The sequence below is a fragment of the Furipterus horrens genome, unplaced genomic scaffold (genome assembly GCF_987537825.1).
Source record: "Furipterus horrens unplaced genomic scaffold, mFurHor1.1.pri manual_scaffold_3, whole genome shotgun sequence".
Taxonomy (NCBI): Eukaryota; Metazoa; Chordata; class Mammalia; order Chiroptera; family Furipteridae; genus Furipterus; species Furipterus horrens.
The window spans coordinates 136,769,879-136,791,198 of NW_028327173.1; the positions used below are offsets into that span (position 1 = coordinate 136,769,879).

At 44.4% G+C, this 21,320-nt stretch overlaps 1 protein-coding gene across 1 annotated transcript in view; it reads left to right on the forward strand.

Annotated features, from left to right (window-relative positions):
* Positions 1-21,320, forward strand: part of SLC7A8 (solute carrier family 7 member 8) — a 45,623-nt gene that overhangs the window by 5,427 nt on the left and 18,876 nt on the right. The window contains exons 2-3 of the mRNA XM_090270263.1: positions 8,837-9,041; positions 9,952-10,103. Coding sequence (XP_090126389.1) covers positions 8,837-9,041; positions 9,952-10,103 — 357 coding nt within the window. The remainder of the gene's footprint in view (positions 1-8,836; positions 9,042-9,951; positions 10,104-21,320) is intronic.

Genomic DNA, 21,320 nt, shown 5'->3' on the forward strand with positions numbered 1-21,320 from the left:
AAGGCTTTACACAGCAGCGTAATAATAGTAATAAGTAACTACCATTTACTGAGCACTATTATGCATCAGATACATAGTACCTGGTCAGTGTTCTAGAATGTTCTTATCTAATCCCATGAAATAAGTAGTGTTATAAAAAAAAGGAAGGGTTTGCATAAGTAAGTAGTTGGGCAATGGCAGAGCCAGGATTTTCACCCAGGTCACTGAATTCTGAGGCCACTGGGCTTAAACAAAATGCTCCACAGCATGGAGCTCAGGGTCGCTGGGACCAGGAATCCTGTTGCATGCCTCCTGCCTCCAGCAGCCAGGGGATCCAGGGATCAATCTGGTTGAGCCTGCAACTGGCAGGGCTACAGTATATTCTCTCAAAGAAGAGAGTTATACAGATCAGTGAGTAGCAGGAGATGAGTAGGGTTGGGGAAAGAAAATAGGAATGAAGCAGGTAAAAAATTGTGTCTAAGAAACAGAATCAAATAGCCCATTTTTTTAGAAAAACAAAAACATCCACACCCAGATCAGACAGACTTCTCTGAGAGGCAAGCATATATAATATATTACTTTTCTGAATTGGCTCCTGGAATCAGTAGGGAAGCATAGGGCAGACTAGTTGGCTGCTCAAGTTGCTTGGCTACCAAGGTTTCCTTCTTTCCTCTGAGAGTTAATCCAGCAGCACCGCTGCTTGCAGGGAAATGTCTAAGGAATTTCTGTTGTTGTTCTTGTTGTTTTGTTGTTGCTATTGTTTGGGGTAGCGAGGGGAAGTTAAGAAAGCAGACATGAGCAAATAATCTCAAGAATATATTCTGAGCTATTGAAAATAATAACAATTCAGGAGCCCGGGACACTAGGAACTGTTTCATTCCAATTTTTAACTCCCAGCTGGGTGAGCATACATAGCAAGAAGAACCATGCCTTGCTGCCCTCCCAGAACGTACCTACAGAGGAGTTACCCCCACCTCCCAATCCCTTCTCCCTGGAGAACTGGGCATGGCAAATTACAGGCTGTTCCCTGGCACAGGGCTGGAGGTTCTTGGTCATAGGATTCAAGATCTGTCCATAGTTCACGTTCAACAAACCCTTACTGAGCACATTATATGCTAGGCCCTTTGCTGAATTTTATTTCTAAGAAGCAAATCTATTTTAAGCTGTTTTATCTGTAGAAGAAATAAAATGTGAGCCAAAAAGCTTTATCGATTACATTTCATTTCTCATCCTTTGTCACATTTACAAGTCTTCCCATTGGTTCGCTCCCTGCTTTAAATGTTCTCTGCATTAGCAGTGACTTCCAGGGAGAGGGTTTCACAATATGCCTGAAGGTGTTCGGGGCAGCCTCACACTGAGCTGCACCTGGTGAAGGCCAATTACCCAGAGAGAGTACCATTGCTGCACAATTTTTACTGTACTTTCCTTAGTTATACACATACAGATTTTAAAGGTGCCTATTTGTACATCTCTGAAATGCATAAATGCTTTAGCTGTTCTTTAGAGTACAATTCTGCCAGGGTGTTTAGTAAGCAACTGATAATAGGCAAGGCAGGTTGCCTTAGGGAAAAGGAAGCATTTGTTAAGTGAGCCCTGGTGCTGGAAGTAGAGAGTGAGTCAAGTTTTCTATGATTTGCGTCAATGTGGTATGGAAAGGGAGGAACAATCCATATATACAGCAGAGGAGGAAGGGTTTTGGAGGTAGTATTGGTTTGTAAACTACTACCCTATTTACAAACTTTTAACCTAGAGTGAGTTAATTATCAAGTTATTTACCTATAAAATGTAAGTTTCTTGTGGCGTATTAAAATAAAGCTGGTGTCCTATGGTATATGTTCAATAAATATTAGTTGTTTTTTTTTTCTCTCCTTAGGGTCATCCTCCACCACCCCCACTTCCTCTTTTACCCCAGCCCAAATACCACACTCTCTAATTCTGGCTCAGAAATTCTGATTTGACTGCTCAGGTGATGAAAACTGGCCAGTTCAGACCAAGTCTGCCCTGCTTATCAACTAGCCAATGCTTTTCCTTTTCTTTTGATTTGAGTCACCTTACTCATCAACACCTGTTTTGTGCTTCTCCTCTTCCAGCAAGCTTTTTTGAAACAGTTCACACCAGAGACCTTTTCCATTCCTAATACAATGTCTTGTCATATCTTGCAATAGCACTCATGCAACTTACGATTTTGTCAGCTCCGTGTCTATGCACATGTCTTCACTTCTCCACACAATTCCTTGATAGCAGGGACTGAGTCTTACTCATTTTCACATCCCCACATATTCAGCCTCACACATGGTAAATGCTTAGAAAGTACTTGCTGAATAATAGCAGTCAGTCAAAAACAAATCATCCACTTGGGATCTGTTTCCCAACAATGTGAGTATATTTAATGTTACTGAACTGCACACTTAGAAATGATTAAGATGGTAAATTTGACATTATGTTTTTTTAACCACAGTAAAAACAAAATTTAGGGGGAGATGGATGAGTGGAGGTGGAAGAGGGTGTGGAAGGATCAATGGTAATGGAAAAAGTCAAATTAAATTAAATTAAAAATTTTTTAGCTTAAAAAATGAGTTACTTTCATGAACAATAAATTTTTCTACTTGGCTTAAAAAACAAACACCCACATCCTCAAAATTCAAACTTGAAAAGGACTTTAGGGATTATCCAGGTGATGACACTGAGACATCAAGGTAGAGCAGAGTTTCTCAACCTTGGTACTATTACCTTTTGGGTCAGATGCTTCTTTGTCATGGGAGGCTGTCCTGTGCATTGTAAGATGTTTGGCAGCATCCCTGGTCTCTACCCACTAGATTCCAGTAGTGATGACCAAAAATGTCTCCAGACATTGCCAGCTGTCCCCTGGGTGTGGGAGAATGGCGCAGAATTGCCCCTGGCTGAGAACCACTGAGGTAGGCAAAGTCTTTCGCTGTTGGTACTTAGTTCCCTGACCAGACAGGGAGATGCTGGAGGCCAGACAGATGTCAACCTTTAATGGGCATATCTGAGGTCTCAGCACTCTTAGTCCCTCAGGCCAGGATGCCTCTTTCAGTGGCTGGTGGGTGGTGATTGGCTCCCTTTATTTTGTTAGAAGTCCATGTGTGAACAAGTACTTCCCAGTTACCTTTTAAAGCAGGCACGTACAGAGTGGTTGTTCAATAAATACTCTTTGAGATGTAATTACCTGTTGGCCGCCCACCTGCAGCATTTAAAAATTATCCTAGACAAGCAGACAAATGACTCAGAGAATACTTTATGATCCTGGCTGTACATTGCTACTTTTTTAAAATATTTTTTTTATTTATTTTTAGAGAGAGGGGAAGGGAGGAAGAAAGAGGGGAAGAGAAACATCGATGTGGGAGAGAAACATCAATTGGTTGCCTCTCACACGCCCCCAGCAGGGGACCTGGCCCGTAACCCAGGCATGTGCCCTGACTGGGAATCAAACCAGCAATCTTTGGGTTTGAGAACAATAATTAACACACTAAGCCAAAACATTCAGGGCTACACTGTTATTTTGGAGCCAAGCCTCAGATTCTTCTAGGGATGGTTTCTATTCCTATTGCTATAAATCTTAGCAATCCCTTATGTATGCCAGCATTTCACAGAATATAAAGTACTCCTACATATATGTGATCTTTGATCCCCTTTACAACCCTGTGAGATAGGCAGCAGGAGCAATTATTCCCATTCAGCAGATGAAGGAAGGAACTCTCAGAAAGCCATTCAGGTCGCATGGCTTGTGAGTGGCAAAGCAAGGACTCAGTGGTTCCTCCAACTGTAAGTCAAGTGCCCTTCTCAATTTTCAGTAAGAAATCCTAGCTAGACAGCAGAGTCCTGCAGCACATTCCCTATCTGTGTTCTGTGGGAGACAGCAATTCCCAGGGCCTGTGTCAGAGTCTTGACCTGTTCTCACCCTAAGGTAACTGTTTGTACAGTCCTGATGGGAAAGTGTAATACAGGGTGAGAGGCATGGTGAGCTTCTAGGCCTGCTGTGAGGATCAAAGCCCGGCCTCAACCTACTAGACCCTGCTTCCACACTGTACCCCCAGTCCTGAAAATCCTGAGGTCTTCCCACCCACTTTATGGGAGAAACACAAAGACTCACCTCAGCTTTCTCTGGACACCGTGAAAATGGACAGAACCTTCAAGCCCCAGGAGGAGCACTACCTAGATCTCAAGACTAGCATGAGTTTGTAAGGAAGGCCAAAGGCTTTTGGATCTGAAGGTCTGTTGTGCATTAGAGGTCTATAATTCCATGTCCTAGGAAATTCTTTGATGGCTACATCATTCCAGTGTGGACAGACCTGGATGTGGGTGACGCCTTTAATAGGAGTCACATGGGTATTGTCCCATAGGAGGGGAAGTTAGTGGTTATTCATTGCAAATGTAGATTTTCTCAGTTCCTGTAATTTTTCTAGTAAAGACTTGCTCACTGGTACAAACTGGCCCCTTAGAGTGGTTTAACTGGCTTTTCTTTGACAGAATAAGCCAAGCTGGGCCTCATTGTCAAGGCATTCTAGGACTCATTTTTCACTAAAGAAGATCTGTGTAATAAGATGATTATTTTATTGTGGTGGATGAAAGAGATGGCAGAAACACTGATCTCCAGTACCTTGGCTATACCAGATGGGTGGGCATCTCATTCTTGAATGGCTTTATATAAACATTGAATCTAAGAGTAAAACAGTGGAGAAAAAAGTCCCACCCTGGCTGGTGTGGCTCAGTTGGTTGGGCATTATCCTGCAAACTGAAAGGTCACACGCAGGTTTGATTCCGGGTCAGGGAACATGCCTGGGATTGGGGATTGGTCCCTAGTCAGGAGCGTGCAAGGGGCAATCACATCGATGTTTCTCTTCCTCTTTTTCTCCCTCCCTTCCCTCTCTCTAAAATCAATAAGCATGTCCTCAGGTGAGGATTAAAGAAATATATACCACCTTAATCAACTTTCTTCCAACCTTTCATCAGGAAAGCTTCAGAGCCTAGGTGGAGGCCCTTTCCCAGTTTTCCTATTTCAAACCCATTCCAGAAAGTCTCATTTAGACAGTATCCAAATTTAAAAGCCCTGAAGCTAATGCGTGTGTTGTGCAACTTCTAGAGGAGAGGCAACATGGGATAGTTGAGGAAATCCTGGGCCAGGTGCCCAAGGCCTTGGCCTCCCACCCAGGCTTTTCCATATACGCAATATGAGATTTAGGTTGTCTCCTCACCACTCTGAACCTCAGTCTTCACAAAGATAAATAAGAATGATAGTACCTGACCTGTGGACCTAAGAAAGTAGTTATGAGAATCAGGAAAAATCATGGCTGTGAATGTTTTGTAAATCACCACTGAAGGTGGTATTGCAGTAGAAGGAAGGAATCAGATCTGTGTTCCAATTTTTAAATAAGCATCTTCTCTGATCCATTCTCATTGCCTATAGAGTGGAGCATGTAAAACTGACTATTTTCATGGAGAAGCTTGAAGCTGTGACAGAGGACTTAAGTTCTAATCTAGTTTCTACTAACTCACCCTGTGATTTAGTAAATGACTAATTCTCTTGAGTCTCAGTTTCTTCATCAATAAAATAGGGATAATAATACCTCTCTAATTTTCCCCATTTGGAAAATGGGAATTGTAATTGCCCTACTTACTTTCTTCCCTTACAAATTGGAGATAGTAAGAATAGCCAGTGAAATAACTGGTTTGCTTTATTCATTTGCCTACAATATACACTTGGCATACTTCACAAAATTTGGAGGTTCCAAAGAAACAAGTACACTAACTTACTCTGTGGACATAAATTCTAGCTTGATGTCAGACATCTTTCATTTGGAAAACATTTATGGAGTGTCTGCTACATGACACTTCACACATGAGGGGACGCAATACAAGTCCTCTTCTCCTGGAGCTTGCATTGTAGTGGGGGAGATAAATATTAATCAAGTAATCACACTAGAAATTGATATAGAAGGTGTTACTTTTGGGTAAAAGGAATGTGAATGTTACTTCAGCTGAGAACGTAGCTGTGCTATGAGTGACATTCCTCCCACTGCCGAAGCTCCAGTGGCCACTAAGGTGGAGGAAATCTTATGTGATTCTGGTTTCTAGGTAGCAACTTCTAGAATCAGTGAGAGGCACTCCTTTCCTTCCTGTTCCCTAGCATAAATCAGTTTTAGCTTTTATCTCATTTTAACTTGGTCAAAATTAATATTGTTGGGGGGAGAGGGAGAACCCAATTTTTATAAAATGAAGATTCTTGTCTCATTGCTAACCTGTTGCAACTCTCACTATCATTCCAGCAGCTCCATGGAAAGACCTGTTCTCCAAGAATACGGTCAGACAGGCAAGAAGTGGTCAGACTCTGCCATGGGCTGTTGGTGTTGCACATTCCCCCTTCCAGCGGTCCCTCCATCTGGAATGAGGAAAGGAGCACACATTCTAGAAATGTCAGAGTGTAAGCCAGAGAACAGAAGTGCTTATCCATTCCCATTGCAAAATATGTTTTTCAAGAACCGCTAGCGGAACTTTAACATTCTTTATTCTTGAGAAGATGGGATCTTTTCAATAACTACTTTTCCCACTTCTCCCGTGCGACAGTCATTCCTGGCTCTGAGAAATGTCTAGTTGTTCCCCAGCTTCCCTGTTAGCACCTAAAAGACCAAAGTCAGATCTTGTTTTCCTCCTGTATTGATTGCTTTTTTAACCTCTTGAACTAGGTTTTTAACCCTAGATGTGTTGCTTTCTTCTTGGCTGGCTTTGAAATGTACTACAGATCACTCTTCTGACAAATACCTGCTAGGCAAGGAATTTACTATCATCTTTCAGCGCTAGTTCTCAGAAGCACATTTAGTTTGGCACTTGAAGGGTCACTTGGCAGGGTGCCCACGTCTTGAGTCCTGAGATATTAGTGTCTTCTAGTCTCTGCTAACCTAATATTCAGGCAAAGCACATATGGGCACTGTCTAGACCCCATCCCTCTCCCATTACTTACTCACGCTGCAATTTTTTAGTTTGAAAAGGGGCAGCTTACTTTGCATCCCAGAGGAACAAGACATTATTATTTTTTAATATTCTCTCCTCTTCCCCTGTGGCTGAATTAGCTGGATGCATGGCCTGGAATTAGAAATTGAATTTTGATTTAGAAGTGAGTTTCAGGACTGGATTGAAGTTGAGTTATGGCTAAGGTCTGAAAGACTGTATTTGAAAGCTGCACATAAAATCCTATACTCCGCATCTTGTTCAGCCCAGCACCAGTTCCAAACCACTAAAGAGATATGGTGGGAATTTGAGATATCCTCAGAACACTGTCAAATCTAGCTGGCCTCATAATACACCATCTAGTTCTGCATTCTACCTGGATCCATCTAGCCTCTGCTTTCTCCCTCAGGCCTTTAATGGTGCAGCTGGGGTGGGGCTCAAAGAGAGCTTTCAAAGCACCTGTCCAATGGACCCTAATCCCACCTTGAATCATAAGAAGCAGACAAAAGAAAGCTTGGGAAGGAGTTTATTAGTTGCTTCCCCCACACTCCTACTCCTCCCCTGCTCAGTACCTATACACTTTGAAGTAGCCAGCCAGTCATTCAGTCCTTGGTACTGACCTCACCTCTCAGGAGAAACCCAGCCTCTTGTGTACAGAAGCAGAAGCAGATTAGTGGAAAGGGCACTGGTTTAGGCATCAGGAGACTGACTTCTAGATCCAACTTTACCCGTCAGTAGATGTGGAATTTGGAGAAAGCCATTTAACCCCTCTTAGTTCCTTAGTTTGTAGAATAGGGAAATACCTACCTTTGCTCCTCTTCCTGAATTTTATAAGGTTGTTATGAGGATCACATGAAACAGTGGAGGAGAATGACCTTTGGAGGAGCATATGGAGGAATATAGTACTGAGGCATTGCACGGATTGTACTCCTATAAACCACTTCCAAATGACTAGGGCTTTTTTTTTTTTTTAATAGATGTTTATGAGGGTTATATCCTCTTGCTGGATTGAGCTGTTTAACATCACAAAATGTTCTTCTTCTTTTTTTAGATTTTATTTATTTACTTTTAGAGAAAGGGGAAGGGAGGGAGAAAGAGAGGGAGAGAAACATCAGTGTGCATTGTCGATTGGTTGCCTCTTGCACACCCCCAACAGGGCCCTGGCCTGCAATCCAAGCATGTGCCCTGAGTAAGAATCGAACCAGCAACCTTTCAATTCACAGGCCAGAACTCAATCCACTGAGCCACACCAGCCAGGGTATGACTAGGACTTTTAATAGAGTTATTTCCTCTTTCCCACCAAGGGTGGGGCTGTCCTATCTGGGGTAGAGACCGGCTTCCCAGAATGCTGTCCTCACTCATGGGTCTAGAAAACCCCCAGTCATGGGCTGTAAACAGAATCTGACCCTCTGACTCACTTTTGAAGCTAACTGGCAGCTCGTCTCTGAGCACAGCCTACTTTTCCAGCCCTGCCATTTCCAGACAGTCTTAAGCCTTTTGTCATCTTGGTTGGACTGTGTGCAACCCAGGCAGAGGGTCCTGAGGTTCAATACCTGCACCAGCACATATTACTGTGTGGACTTGGGCAATGTACTTGGTGGTATCTCTGAGACTCAGTTTCCTCCTCTGTAACATGGGAGAAATGATCTCTGGCTCCATAGGCTTAGCCAAAGGATTAAAGAAGACACGTGGAGTACCTGACCACACTCCTGGTCTCTAAGTGCCTGTTGTTTGCCCCTCTTTCCCTGTTCTAAAGAGAATGATTGCTAGACATATGATTCATGCAATCCAAAGGTATTTTAGAATGAGATCAGAAATGAGACCCCTGCAGATGCCGGTCCTGCCACCTGTACTGATGCTGCTGTCTCCTTGGAACTTTTGGTGCCCCATACAGGAAACATCATTGGCTCTGGAATCTTCGTCTCGCCAAAGGGTGTGCTGGAGAATGCCGGCTCTGTGGGCCTCGCTCTTATCATCTGGATCGTGACGGGTCTCATTACAGCTGTGGGAGCTCTTTGCTATGCTGAACTCGGGGTAACCATCCCCAAATCTGGGGGTGACTACTCCTATGTCAAGGACATCTTTGGAGGACTAGCTGGGTAAGAGGCTCTGCAGAGACCTGAGTGGCCTCGGAAGCCAAGGTTGGGGTTTTCCAACGTGCCAAGGAGAGCTAGAGAACGGGATTTCTCTTTCGTCTCCATGTCATGCTTGTTAGTGAAGCCTTGGGTCCCCTTGATGCTTCTGAGAGTGACAGAGGTACCAGGTTGTAGTTTGAATCTCTGTTGACCTTAGTGGGCAAGAGTCTATGAGTGAGAGCAAATATGATAACTCTGACTGGAAACTTGGAGGGAAAGCACATCATAAAACAAAGCCCTTTTATCTTGACAAATGAGTGACCATGGAAGAGACAGAGGTACTCTTTTCTCACATTTCCAAAGATAATAGCCTCCCTCAAAAGCAAGGCTCCAATATTGAATTTCCTCAGCTTCTGCAGCCCTGCTACTAAAGAACTGACCCTTCACCAAAGAGGCGCAAAGATGTGGAGGACACTTCTCCCACAACATCTGCTCAGTGCTGCCCCTGGCAATTGCTTAAGTGGTCACACCCTTAGCCTGTCCTAGATGTCAAAATGCTGAGGTTGCAAATTTTTTATTTTCCACCACTGGATGCTGGGGGCCAGAATAGTAGAGAAGAGATAATGAAAGGAGAGGGAAGAATGAAAGAATGCCAAGACATGTGTTAGTACTAGTTGAAACTTAGCTCTTCATCATTAAACCATTTTATTGTCATTGCAGAGAACTGGGTGTATCTTTTCAGGGGGGACTGGGCTCCTCAGCATCTTGAAAACAAAAAGGAAATGCATCTCTTTAGCCCACCTGCCCCTCCTAATGCTGCCCCATGACTTGCCCAGGCTTCCCCTGATAACTTCTGAATCATTGCCATGCCTTTGGGGGTGGCGGGCATCTCCATTGCTGTCTTGGGTCAAGTCCTGTCCTGTTCCCCCCTCAGGTTCCTGAGGCTATGGATTGCTGTGCTGGTGATTTACCCCACCAACCAGGCTGTCATCGCCCTCACCTTCTCCAACTACGTGCTACAGCCGCTGTTCCCCACCTGCCTGCCCCCGGAGTACGGTCTTCGACTCCTGGCTGCCGTCTGCTTGTGTAAGTGCCACCTGGGCCTTGCTCTCGGGGCAGCCTCCTTTAGCCTTCCTGGTTGTCTCCATGTCTCTCTCTGCTGTTTCTTCCTCTCCCTCTTTCTTTTTTTCCCTCCATTCCTTATTTTGCAATTTCTTACATGTGTGCTTTGGATGAATGAATTCTGCATATAATTACCTGGTGTTAAAAAAAAAGAAGAAACTTAAGTAGCTGCTCAAATGCACAGTAACTTTCATTGGCAGCGTTCTTTATATAAAGCACTTTCACTTATAGAATCTGTCATGTTGGTGGGATGGGGTGGGAGGGGAAATTCACCCATCCCAAAGCCTCTCACAGGGCAGCCAGCTGGACCCCAAGAGATGGCCTCCTTGGCAAGTGTGCCCTCTTTGGCCCTGGGATAGACCACTGCTATCCAGGCAAGTGGTACTGTGGGGCCAAGACAGTTGCTTGGTCCAGCTTGCTCACAGACCTAGAGAGGATCATGGGCTCCAGAATCAGGCTGCCAGAGACTGCATCTCTGTGCCACTTTCTAACTACTATGAGTGCTTGGTAAAGTAACCAGCCCCACCCTGCACAGGAGGGCATGGTTGCAAGGATTGCACAAGACTCTCGTGCACCTTGTGGCCCAGCCATTAGTCAGTGAGGATGGTTAATGAGGGTGGTCACTTGGTCCTTGCTTGCTAGTTGGATCTAGAGCTAGGATGGTTGGGGGAGGGGACAGAAGGTATGGGGGTGCAGAAAGAGTTGCTATTTCTGCCATCAGACAGGCTAATTGAGGTTCTAAGGGAGACCACATGAGTGCTGGCCACTGCTATTTCAGTGTCTCATGCACAGACATGATTTCCTTTTTCCTGCTGATGCTGGTGAAATGACTGAGACAAGAGGCCATCCTTGGACTCCACCTAAAAGTTGAGAATCCTGAGGCTGTTCAGTCTGTCCCCTAGGAGAGAAACCAGGCCACAGTTGGGAGTTCTGTGGGCAGCTGGACCCCACAACTTCCTTTGCATTCCCTAAACCCACCAAGGGTAGGTGACATCTTAGGCAAAGACATTCTGGAGTAGTATAGCCTCACAGATCGCCCCTCAGGCCAGAGAGGTACAAACCCTCCCAAGAGATGAGGATCACACCTGCCTGCGGCCCAGTTCCAGAAAGACAGGTTGTACATGGTCCCTTTGGCAACCCACATCTCATCTGGACACCGCTACCACCAAGTCAGGAGGAATTTAGAAACTCTAAGGACAAAAATGATAAGGTCCTCCTCTCTCCTGATTCCTGACATCAAACATCCAATAAAGCTTATCTGGTCTGTCCTCTGCCTTCAAAGTAGAACTGCTAAGCAAGTATGACCAGCTTAACATGGTCAGTCTTGCTCTCCAGAGAGAGGAATTTTTCAAGGTCCTTGAGATATGTGTTCAAAATACTTTTCCACCTTCATAAGCAGGAAAATTTTCTTAAACACAAACTTATTCCTCCTTATTTCCTTGGGGGAAATGCAGAACAGCTCCTTACTTCACCTTGTGCCCTATCACTGTCCTCCCGGATGTGAGGGCCATGTGGAGTTCCCAACTCCTCTCTCCACAGGGTGCACATGTGGACATAGTCACACACCCACACCCCCTCCTAGACACTCCCAGGTACTTTGAGACTGTGTGCAAAGGTTCTGTTTTCTGGTTCATTGAATACTCTTCTTTTTTTTTTTTTTTGGAGCCCACTTTTAGAGGTCCTGCAAATCATCTCTTAAGGTATCCAGTAAAATAAGTAAGAATCAGACTGTCAGGAAGGTTTTGTAGATGCCATCTTTCATTAAATGCTATCTTTTATTTCAGGCACCCCTCTCACCACCATCCAGCCATACCCCAGTCTCTTAGCAGGTGCCAGGAAAGCCAGCTGTGTAGAATAGGCCCAGTGTTTCTTGACAGTAAAGCCAACGTTGGCCCAGTCCAGCCATATTCTTAATAGAAGCAGTAGAGAGCTTGGAGGTGATCTGGATGTACTGATGTAAGAAGCTCTGCTTTCTGCTGTGTCATTTTGGCGTGATGACAGGCTGGATCCGTTGTGCAAATGAGAGTTTTTGAGGGAAAGGCCACCTGCGGAGAGGTCACTGGAGTGTAATGGGGGCCTCAGGCTGAGGGAGCTGGAGGACAAGGCAGGAGCCCCACAGGGAGAACCAGTGTGGTAAAACCCCTGGCTGGTGTTTGCTGTGGGAGAGAGGACATGAGGTCAAATCTGGTTCCGTGGGGTGTCTGAAGAATAGATCCGGATGAAAAATGATGGTGGGACGAACCAGATGGGGTTGGAGAGGCAGAAAGAACCTGCTGTAACTGGCTTGCCTGCCGGGAGTCTGGAGGGGGTGGAGAGGAGAGGAAAGGAAGAGAGAGAGGAACTGCGGACTTGGATCACGCTTATGCAACTGCAGCTGCCACTCTGAGTTATTTTATGATTTAGGTCAAAGCTGATTATTCTGCTGATGAGTCAGCAGAATAATCCTAGCCACCAGGCAGAAAAAAAAGTATTTTACGTTTTAATTAAATGACAAGCCTTTCTCCCTTCTCCAAAGCAAGCATATTAATGGGAGGAGTGAGTTAGGAAGGAGGGGATCAGGAGGTGTTAAAACCTGGTTTTGGTGCCTTCTTTTGTGATTTACTGGAGTCTTTCTTTCTTTCTTCCTTCCTTCCTTTCTTTTTTATTTTTTAGTATTTCATAAGATGACTATATTCTCTAGGTAAGATTTTCCCCTTATCTTCACCCCTCTCTCATGCCCTGTAGCCCTGGTAAAATGGATAGGTATCCTTACAGTTTTAAATAAAATGCACCTATCAATGTACATATCTGGGTATGTAGACATACATATTGATAGGTTATTTCTGAAGCTTGAGCTTTTAGCATGTAGCTGCATCTTTTGGCTCTTACCTGACTTTCTGGTTATAAACAAAGTGGTTCCAGTGACACAGAGGAGCAGAAGGTGTTCTGGGGTCCCGCTTTTGTGCTTCTTGCTTCCTAACACTGGGTTTTCCTTTGGGATCTGTTTATTCCCCCCTCTCTTGGGGACCATACCAACAACTCCTGGCCTCCTTCCCCTCTTTGGGGGCTGGGGTCATGTCCAGTATCTGCAGTAGAATCTTTTCTTTTCATTCAAGTCCCCCTTTTCTCTCTAATGTCTTGTACTAAAGAAGCTCCCTCTCCTTCTCTCCCTGAGAACAGAGTATCCTACATGCATTTTACAAGTTAAAAATGCTTCTTATCTTGTTTTCTATCTCTCTACTGAGATTCCTAATTGGCCAGTTACCCAGGACTTCAGGTTTTTCTTCTTAAGGACTTCATTGTGTGCATTCCTTTTGATCCTGAGTTGCTCTGCAGTTTCCCTACAGAAAGGGTAGATAACTCTCCAAGGAAGTTTCCAGGTGCTTGATGTAAGAGGCTAGATAGATAGATAAACTTGTGTGTATTGTTTTGCATGTCTCTTGCAAATTGATCCCTTGACATCAGAGGATTCAACAGTCTTTCCTAGCACATAGCTGCTTTAATCTCAATTCTTTTTCCTTTGAAGCTTCATATTCTTAAGACCCAAACTTCCCGTCCCCAGGCACTAAACATGTTTCCTCAGATGCTTGAGCAGCACTGCCTTCTTGCCCTTCCCTCATCCCCAGAGAGTTCTTTGGGTGTCTCATCACTCTTTTATATGCATATGAATGCAGACAAATACAGACTGGGTAGATTTAATTCCCATATATCCAAGCCCCCTTTTTTCTCTACATCTTCTAACTAGCCAACATTTAAAATATAAATGTATTAAAATAAAATATAAATGTATTAAAAATATCTTGGTTTTTATGCAATAGTCAATTTGACTAAAATCCCATTTTAGTCAAATTACTATAATATATACAGTGAGAATTACTTTGTAAATGGATTTTCTAGAAGAAAAAAAAAGAAACTGCAAATCCATCAGTTAATTACCATATTGAATTCCTACACTGAGTGGAGACACGGCATTATTTATACAGTCTTGGAAGAGATTAAAGGCTAGTGAAGAGACAGGTGTGCAAACAAATTATTATAATACAATGTGATGACAAAAGGTGCTTCAAAGTTGGGAGAGGAGTGTTAGGGAAGTCTCCCAGCTTGAGCTAAGTCTTGAAAGGCAAGTAGATAAGCTCCAGATGGGCCTAAAGTAGAATAGCCAGGTAGTCGGAAAGGCACAGGCAAGACTTGGGGTCAAGAGAGAAATGACCTGTTGGAGAGAAGCAAATACTTTTGAGTGGGTGGAGCCAAGGAGAGTGACAGAACTGGTGAGCAGGAGCCAAACCTTGAAGGATCCTGTACATAATGCAGAAGAGGGCAGACTTCATTGAAGGGACGGGGAACCACTGAAGGATTTTGAGGAATAACAAGATTAGGTTCACATTTGAGTGAAGAAAAGACCACAACCTTGAAGCAGGGAGATGAGTTAGCAAGCTAAGCATTTGTCCAGGCCAGAGAGGCTGTGGCCTAAAATAAAAACAGAGTACAAGGGAAAAAAACAAGAAAAATTCAGGGGTAAAATCAGCTGGCCATATTGATTGACCGACTACTAAGAGGAAGGAATCTATTTTATCTACAGATCATAATGAAATATCTTTCAACTGTCTCTAGTGTTTGTGATGAGCAGTTACGCGTTCTCTGTGTTTCTGCCTTCCATGTCCTGAGGAGCACTGAACAGGTCTTTGACTGAAAGTCTTTCTCAGGGTGGTTACCCCAGGATGCTGCTCAAAGTCATCTCTACAGTCGTATAACTTGGGGGTTGAGACTCTCGAGAGGTGTTATATAAACGAGAATCACAATACTTTGTTCATTCAACAAATATTTATCAAGAGTCCAGGATGTGCTAAATACTCTTGGCACAAGGCATGCAGCCATGAATCAGAAAATCTTCATTCTCATTTGCAGCAGCAGCAGCAGCAGCAAAAAATTAAGCCTTTTCTCTTAAGTGTTTATTGAGTCCACTTGTGTGTCCTCTATAGGTACTGCAGGACACAGAATCATTCATTTATCAAAGATTCAAGTGTCTGTTCTGCTCCAGGCACTGTGTTAGGCACAAGAATATAGAATATCTCTCAGTCCAATGGATGAGTATGACAAGTACACAGGAAATTTCAGTTTTAGGTGATAAATTCTCCCAAGAGGACAACATTCAGGGGGCTAGATTTAACAGAAATGGGAGCCCTCTGGTGGAGCTCCAGGTAGTTCTGGATAGCCACAGCATAAACTAGGAGGGAGGAAATGTAGGTAGAAGTTGAGACCCGGACATGAAGGGCCTCATGGGCCATGCAAGAGAGATTGGGTTTGACTCTAAGAACAATGGGAGGGGATTAAAGGGTTTCAAACAGAGGATTAACATTATTATATTTACATTTTAAAAGAATCAAGGCTGAAATGTAAAGGATGGATTGAAGAGGGGAATAAAATCAAAGGCAAGGAGACCAGTTACAATGTGGTTACAGGAATTCAGGTTAGAAATGACAATGATGTGAAGTAGGGATGGGGCAGTAGGAGTGGAGGGTAGATGACCCTTGAACAACACGGATTTGAACTGTGCAGGTCTACTCATACATGGTGTTTTGTTTTGTTTTGTTTTGTCAATAAATATACAGTTGGCCCTTCTTATCCCCAGGTATCACATCCATGGAGTCAACCAACCTTGAATCAAAAACAGTATTTTAATTTCAGGGTTGTGAATCTGTGGATTCAGAGAGCTGACTGTGTTCATTGTTCTACACCATTTTACATGAGGGACTTGAGCATCTGTGGATTTTGGTATGGGAGGTGGGGTCCTGGAGCCAAACCCCTTTGGATACCCAAGGAAGACCATAGTTAAGTTTCTGGGGAGACAAAAGTAATGTGCAGATTTTCAACTGCACAAGAATAGGGGTGGGATTGGCACCTTTAATCCCCATGTTGTTCAAGGGTCAACTGTGTTTGGCACTTACAGAGTAGAATTAGCAGGATTTGATAATTAATGATGATAAAGTCAAGGATGGCACATTCTTGTGGGCATACAGGTGAAACAGATCAAGGAACACACTGGCTCATATTTTAATGTCTTCTCCTTGGTGAGGTTCAGACTGGTTTGAGTTAGCCCCTCTGTCTTTGCCACCCTTTCTGTTCACTCTCTAATACTTAAGATTTGATGCTGGTGCACTTGAGGAAGGCATCCCATATGCTTTGGGACTCCATGCCTATGTAAACACTCATTCTTTAGTGCTATTTTACCTCCTCCCTGCCCTGTATGACCTCTGGAGTATTCCTTGTGCCTGTAGCCCTGGGAACGAAGGTATCTCTGTTGCCCTCATCTTACACTTTTGTTAGAGCAATTTAGTCTTGAGCTCTAATAAAATGAACAACTATTGGTTTATATATCATAGTAAGCAATTACAAAGATCACAGAGATTTCAAGAATGTAGGTCTTCTTCCCCTGAATCCCATTGGTGTTGGACACTTCTGTCCATTAGTTGACATCCAATCTACTCTCAGATCAGGGTTTAATCACTAGCTACCTGAGAAGTCAGTCTTCTGTTTAGTTTCAATATGCTTTAATTCCTGGTCCAAATTGTCTCCTCTTTCCTGGCTTCTCATAGTATCTCTCCAGCTTTTACTATCAGACTGGAATTCTGCTGTTCAAAGGGTATACATAGCCCAAATCATGGGAATTGGAGAATGGGGTGCTTAAGAAAATAATGAATGAGATTGAGGTTCCCTGAAACAGAGTTTTCCTTAAGTTCAGCTTCCACTAGTACGGAAACAACTTGCTGACTTTCTCAAACCAGCCTAGAAACTCAGTTTCTCCACTGGCCTTTTGTTATTGACTCTCAGGGGTCACTTTCTTTTTTTTACCCAGAGGAGCCAGCACCTGCGGTTTATAAAATCATCCATTAATTGTGTCAGTAAACTTTTAAGGGTTAATGTGACACACCAAATTTATATCACATACTCATGAATGTAAAATCAATTAGAAGTCTCACAGGAGTGAAGCCGAGTGGTACTGAGAGCTTTGGGGGGAAAATGAGAGGGCAGTATTTGTTTTGGGAGTTTAGCAAGTTTGAGTACTAGCTGTCCTTGGAATTGGGTTATAATTGATGTCAACACAAGAACATCTAAACCTATAAAGAACTTTTATAAAAATTTGAGTTAAACAGAGGATAGATGCACCTGAGGCAAGATCTCAAAAGACTGAGATAAATGCTTCTGAGAGTAACAGTTTGCCATTTCTTTTATGGATTTGAGACTAGAGAGGGAACGTAAGAAAAATTAGATGAAGGTTGGAGAAAGCAAGGCAGGGGTGGGATTTACAGAATAGTAATGATTATGTGCTCACACTTTAGAAGGAGGGGTGGGAATGGGTGGTCAGGTATTAGAAGAAAGAGTTTGAAAGGGGGCATTTCAAAAGTGTGTTAACCTAGATGCAAAGAAACAATGGACAGGGCTTACTTAAGGCAAAAATAAGCTAAAAAGCTTATAGAAGCTTTTTAGAAAGTCATAGAAGCTAAAAAGAAGTCATAGGCCTGGGGCATGACTGCTTACCGTGACCTGCCCAGTTAAGGATTTGTGATCAGATCATCATGTGAGGTAACTTTCCCCAGAATCCTCCCCCTTTTTTTTAAAGATTTTGTTTATTTATTTTTAGAGAGAGGGGAAGGGAGGAGGAGAAACATTGATGTTTGGTTGTCTCTCACACATGCCCCAATTGTGGGCAGAACCCGTAACCCAGGCACGTGCCCTGACTGGGAATCGAACCAGCAACCTTTCACATTGTGGGGACGAATCTCAACCAACTGAGCCACACTAGTCAGGGCTCCCCAGAATCCCTTTTTTCATCCACACTGACCAGTCTTGGGAATTTTGCAGCCTGAGTCCAGGTTTATAGACCATTTTATGTAAGGGACTTGAGCATTAGCAGATTTAGGTGGATGCTAACAAAACCCACAAGCCTTCCAGTTGAAGAACCAACCACACCTCCCAAGACCCACACCCTTTCCCCCAAAGCTGAGGATGATAGAGGGTCAGGCTAGCCCTCCCAAGCTCAGTGCAGACCTCTTAGAACTGACCCTATCCCCCTTGCTCTGAGTCTGGGAGGCATCAACCCTGAGAATAGGGGCGTAAAATAACAAGAATTCCTCAGACCAGGGCTGGAACGGTAATGCATAGGATTAAAACAGGGCTCCCCAAGGTGGCATGGTGCACTGTGTCTGTCTCCCCTGCTTTCTGGGTGTCCCATTTTTCTCTTCTCCCCCAGTCCAGCTCAGGGGCCTTGCTTAGCTAATGCTGGAGAGAGGACTGCTCAGCTCTTGAAAAATGCTGAGCTGGGTATTTGGGCTTCTTGGCTAAACTAAGTACTGGGTGGTGATTCAGCAGAAACTCCAGGTCCAGCAACTGGCACTTGCCATTGTAGGGATCAGGATAAAAAGGAAGGGGAAGAGAGCGACAGAAAGGGAAGGGGCAGGGGTGGGTGCTTAGCTGAAAGTTCCAGGAAAAGCTGTATGATTCAGGATTTCCAGAAGCTCCACAGGGTCTCTGCACCCCTCCTCCTCTGCTTGTTTGTCATTGGAGGAGAGAGGCCCTTTCAGAAGGCTCAATACACCTCTTCTTAGAGGGGCCTCTGAGACTTCTCAAGTGGTGTCAGTGCTTCAAGACTAAAAGAGCTGGAGGAGAAGGGCAAAATGTTACTGTAGTGTAGCAGGCAGGATCTATTTCAAAGCCTATTTATGGACCTCATAGAAGCTGAGATCAAGCTTAGTTTATAGGGAAGAGCTTCTTTGATTTTTTTGGTTGCTGTTGCTTTGTTTGGATGTTTTTGTCTTTTACCAGTCAAGTTATTTACACATATAATAATACCAAGCTTTGTTTTTTGGTAGGCAGAGACTTGAGACTTTATAAGGCATCTCCTCACCCCTTATGAAAAATGTCTTGGCCCTAGGAATGCAGGGGAGGATTCTAGGAAGCTGGCTCTGTGTTCACAGTCCTACTCCAGTTTCCCCCCAGCCTCTCTGAGGAGGAAGAGCTCAGGCTGGCCTGCGTGGGCAGAACTGGAACCTTATCAGAGCCTTGGGCTGAGTGTGTTAGAACTCAAACAGGGTACCGTGTTTTCTTTGCCTATCAGTGCCTTTTGGCAGCCAGTACTGGTTACCTCCTAGATCTGGAAACGGTTAGGCAAGCCAACCCAGAGCAGCCTTTCCACAATTAGAAACCCGTGCCCAGTTCCTTCCTTAGAGCAAGGGAGGTGGCCAAGGAGCCCCGTCCAGCCTATCACAGAGCAGAGTGTCACCACACCCCTTTACCCTGCAGGCTGGGTGCTCACCAGCTGCTCCAATGTGGTCACTGGAGGGCTGGTCTGACGGGCATCACCTCACCCCTTTTGCTCTGGGTCCAGAGGGAGGGAGTCGGGGGAAGCTGGCCAGAGCATGGCAGAAGGCAGAGAAGGGCACGGCGCAGCAAAAGGTGAGACAGAAACCTACACACTGTCAGACACATGACCAGGTGAAATATACCGCTGTTTGGGAGGGCTGAGGAGCTCCATCCCAGAAAGGTGCTTATTTTGAAGTTCTAGAAAGGGTCAGGCTGCTCTTATTTCTACAAAGTCATGTCACTAGCTTCCCTTTTCAGAATCTGCCTGCTTAGTATACTCCATCTTCTTTTTTCTATCCTGGCCTCTTCTCTCTATTCTGCTCCCCAAGTGCGTCTTCTTTCTGTCTCTGTGTCCGTCTGTCTGTCTGTCTCTCTCTCTCTTTCTCTACCTCCTCCCTATACTCCTCTCCCCTTTCCCCTCTCCCCACTCCTTCCTCCCTGCTGTTGTTTCTCATACTCTTCTCTCTTCTTCACCATCTGTCTTCACCCTTTCTACTGCCTGTTTCCTGAAAAGACAAGGAGAGGCCTGGTTTTGGAAATTCTAAAGGAAAACGAGGCTTTCCAAGTTCCCTCCAACCCACTCCTGTGAAAAGAGCAAGCCAGCAAAACTGAGAAATCCAAATGGAGTTCCTGGAGTTTCAGGGAACATGTGATGGTGACATTGACAAGAGCCCAGGGGAGCGGACAAGACAGGCAGACAAGTCTGCCTATGGGAAATTATTTTCAAAGCCCTGGGGTGATGGACACAACTCTCTTGGTTTCTGAGGCGTAGCCATCTCAGTCTTCCTCTTTGTGCCACGTTGGCATCTTACGTCCTGCTGCCCAGAAAGCAGGCTGGCCAGTATCTTCAGTCAACAGACTCGGAACCCCAAGTGGCACAGTTAGCAGTGACCATTGGTGCCACTGACAGGAGGTGGGTGTGGAAGAGTTGGGGTGCTACCATGTGGTGTGGGAATTTGCCAATGAAATCAGCGCAGTGGTGACCTCACTTTCACTGCCCACTTGAAGAGACCTCCACCATCTCCTCCACTTGGTGTCTTTTGGACAGGGGGTTCCTTTGGGGTCCTGGTATGTGCTCCTGGTTGCTCTTTAAAAGCTTTTCTCTTCAAGGGTACGTATGCACCTTGCTCTCTGGTCCTTCTGTATTAGCGCCTTATTGCTGCTGGAAAAACGTACCATAAACTTAATGGCTTAAAACGACACAGATTTATTCTTATAGTTCTGACGGTCCAGAGTCCTAAATTGAAGGTGTCAGCAAAGCTGTGTTCCTTCTGGAGGCTCCGGGGAGAATTGTTTCCTTGCCTTTTCCAGCTTCTAGAAGCCCCTACATTCTCTGGCTCCTGGAGCCTTTTTCCATCTTCAAAACCAGCGGGGTGGCATCTTCAAGTCTTTCTTTCTCCTTCTTTGATCCCTCTTGTGGTCATCATATCTTCTTTTCTAACTCTGACCCTCCTGCCTCCTTTGTAAAGGACTCTTATGATTACATTGTGTTCATTCAGATTATCCAAAATAATCTCCCCATCTGAAGATCCTTAATTTAGTCACATTTGCAGAATTTCTTACATCATGTAAGGTGACATACTCACAAGATTAAGATGTTGACATTTGGGGGATGCCATTCTTCTGCCTATCCCCACGAGTTCTGGTGCTATTGTCAGAGGGAAGAAGTAAAAGAAAGGCTTCTGTGACTCCCCAGGGATCAGAGTCTGAGGATCAGAGCTGAGATTGGTCTGTGGACGTCCTCTCCGCAGGAAGCAGGAGCTGGCCCACCTCCGCCACAGTGGACACATTCCAGGATCTGCGTTGTCATCCATCTGAGGAAAGCTCTGCATTTCTCTGCCAGGC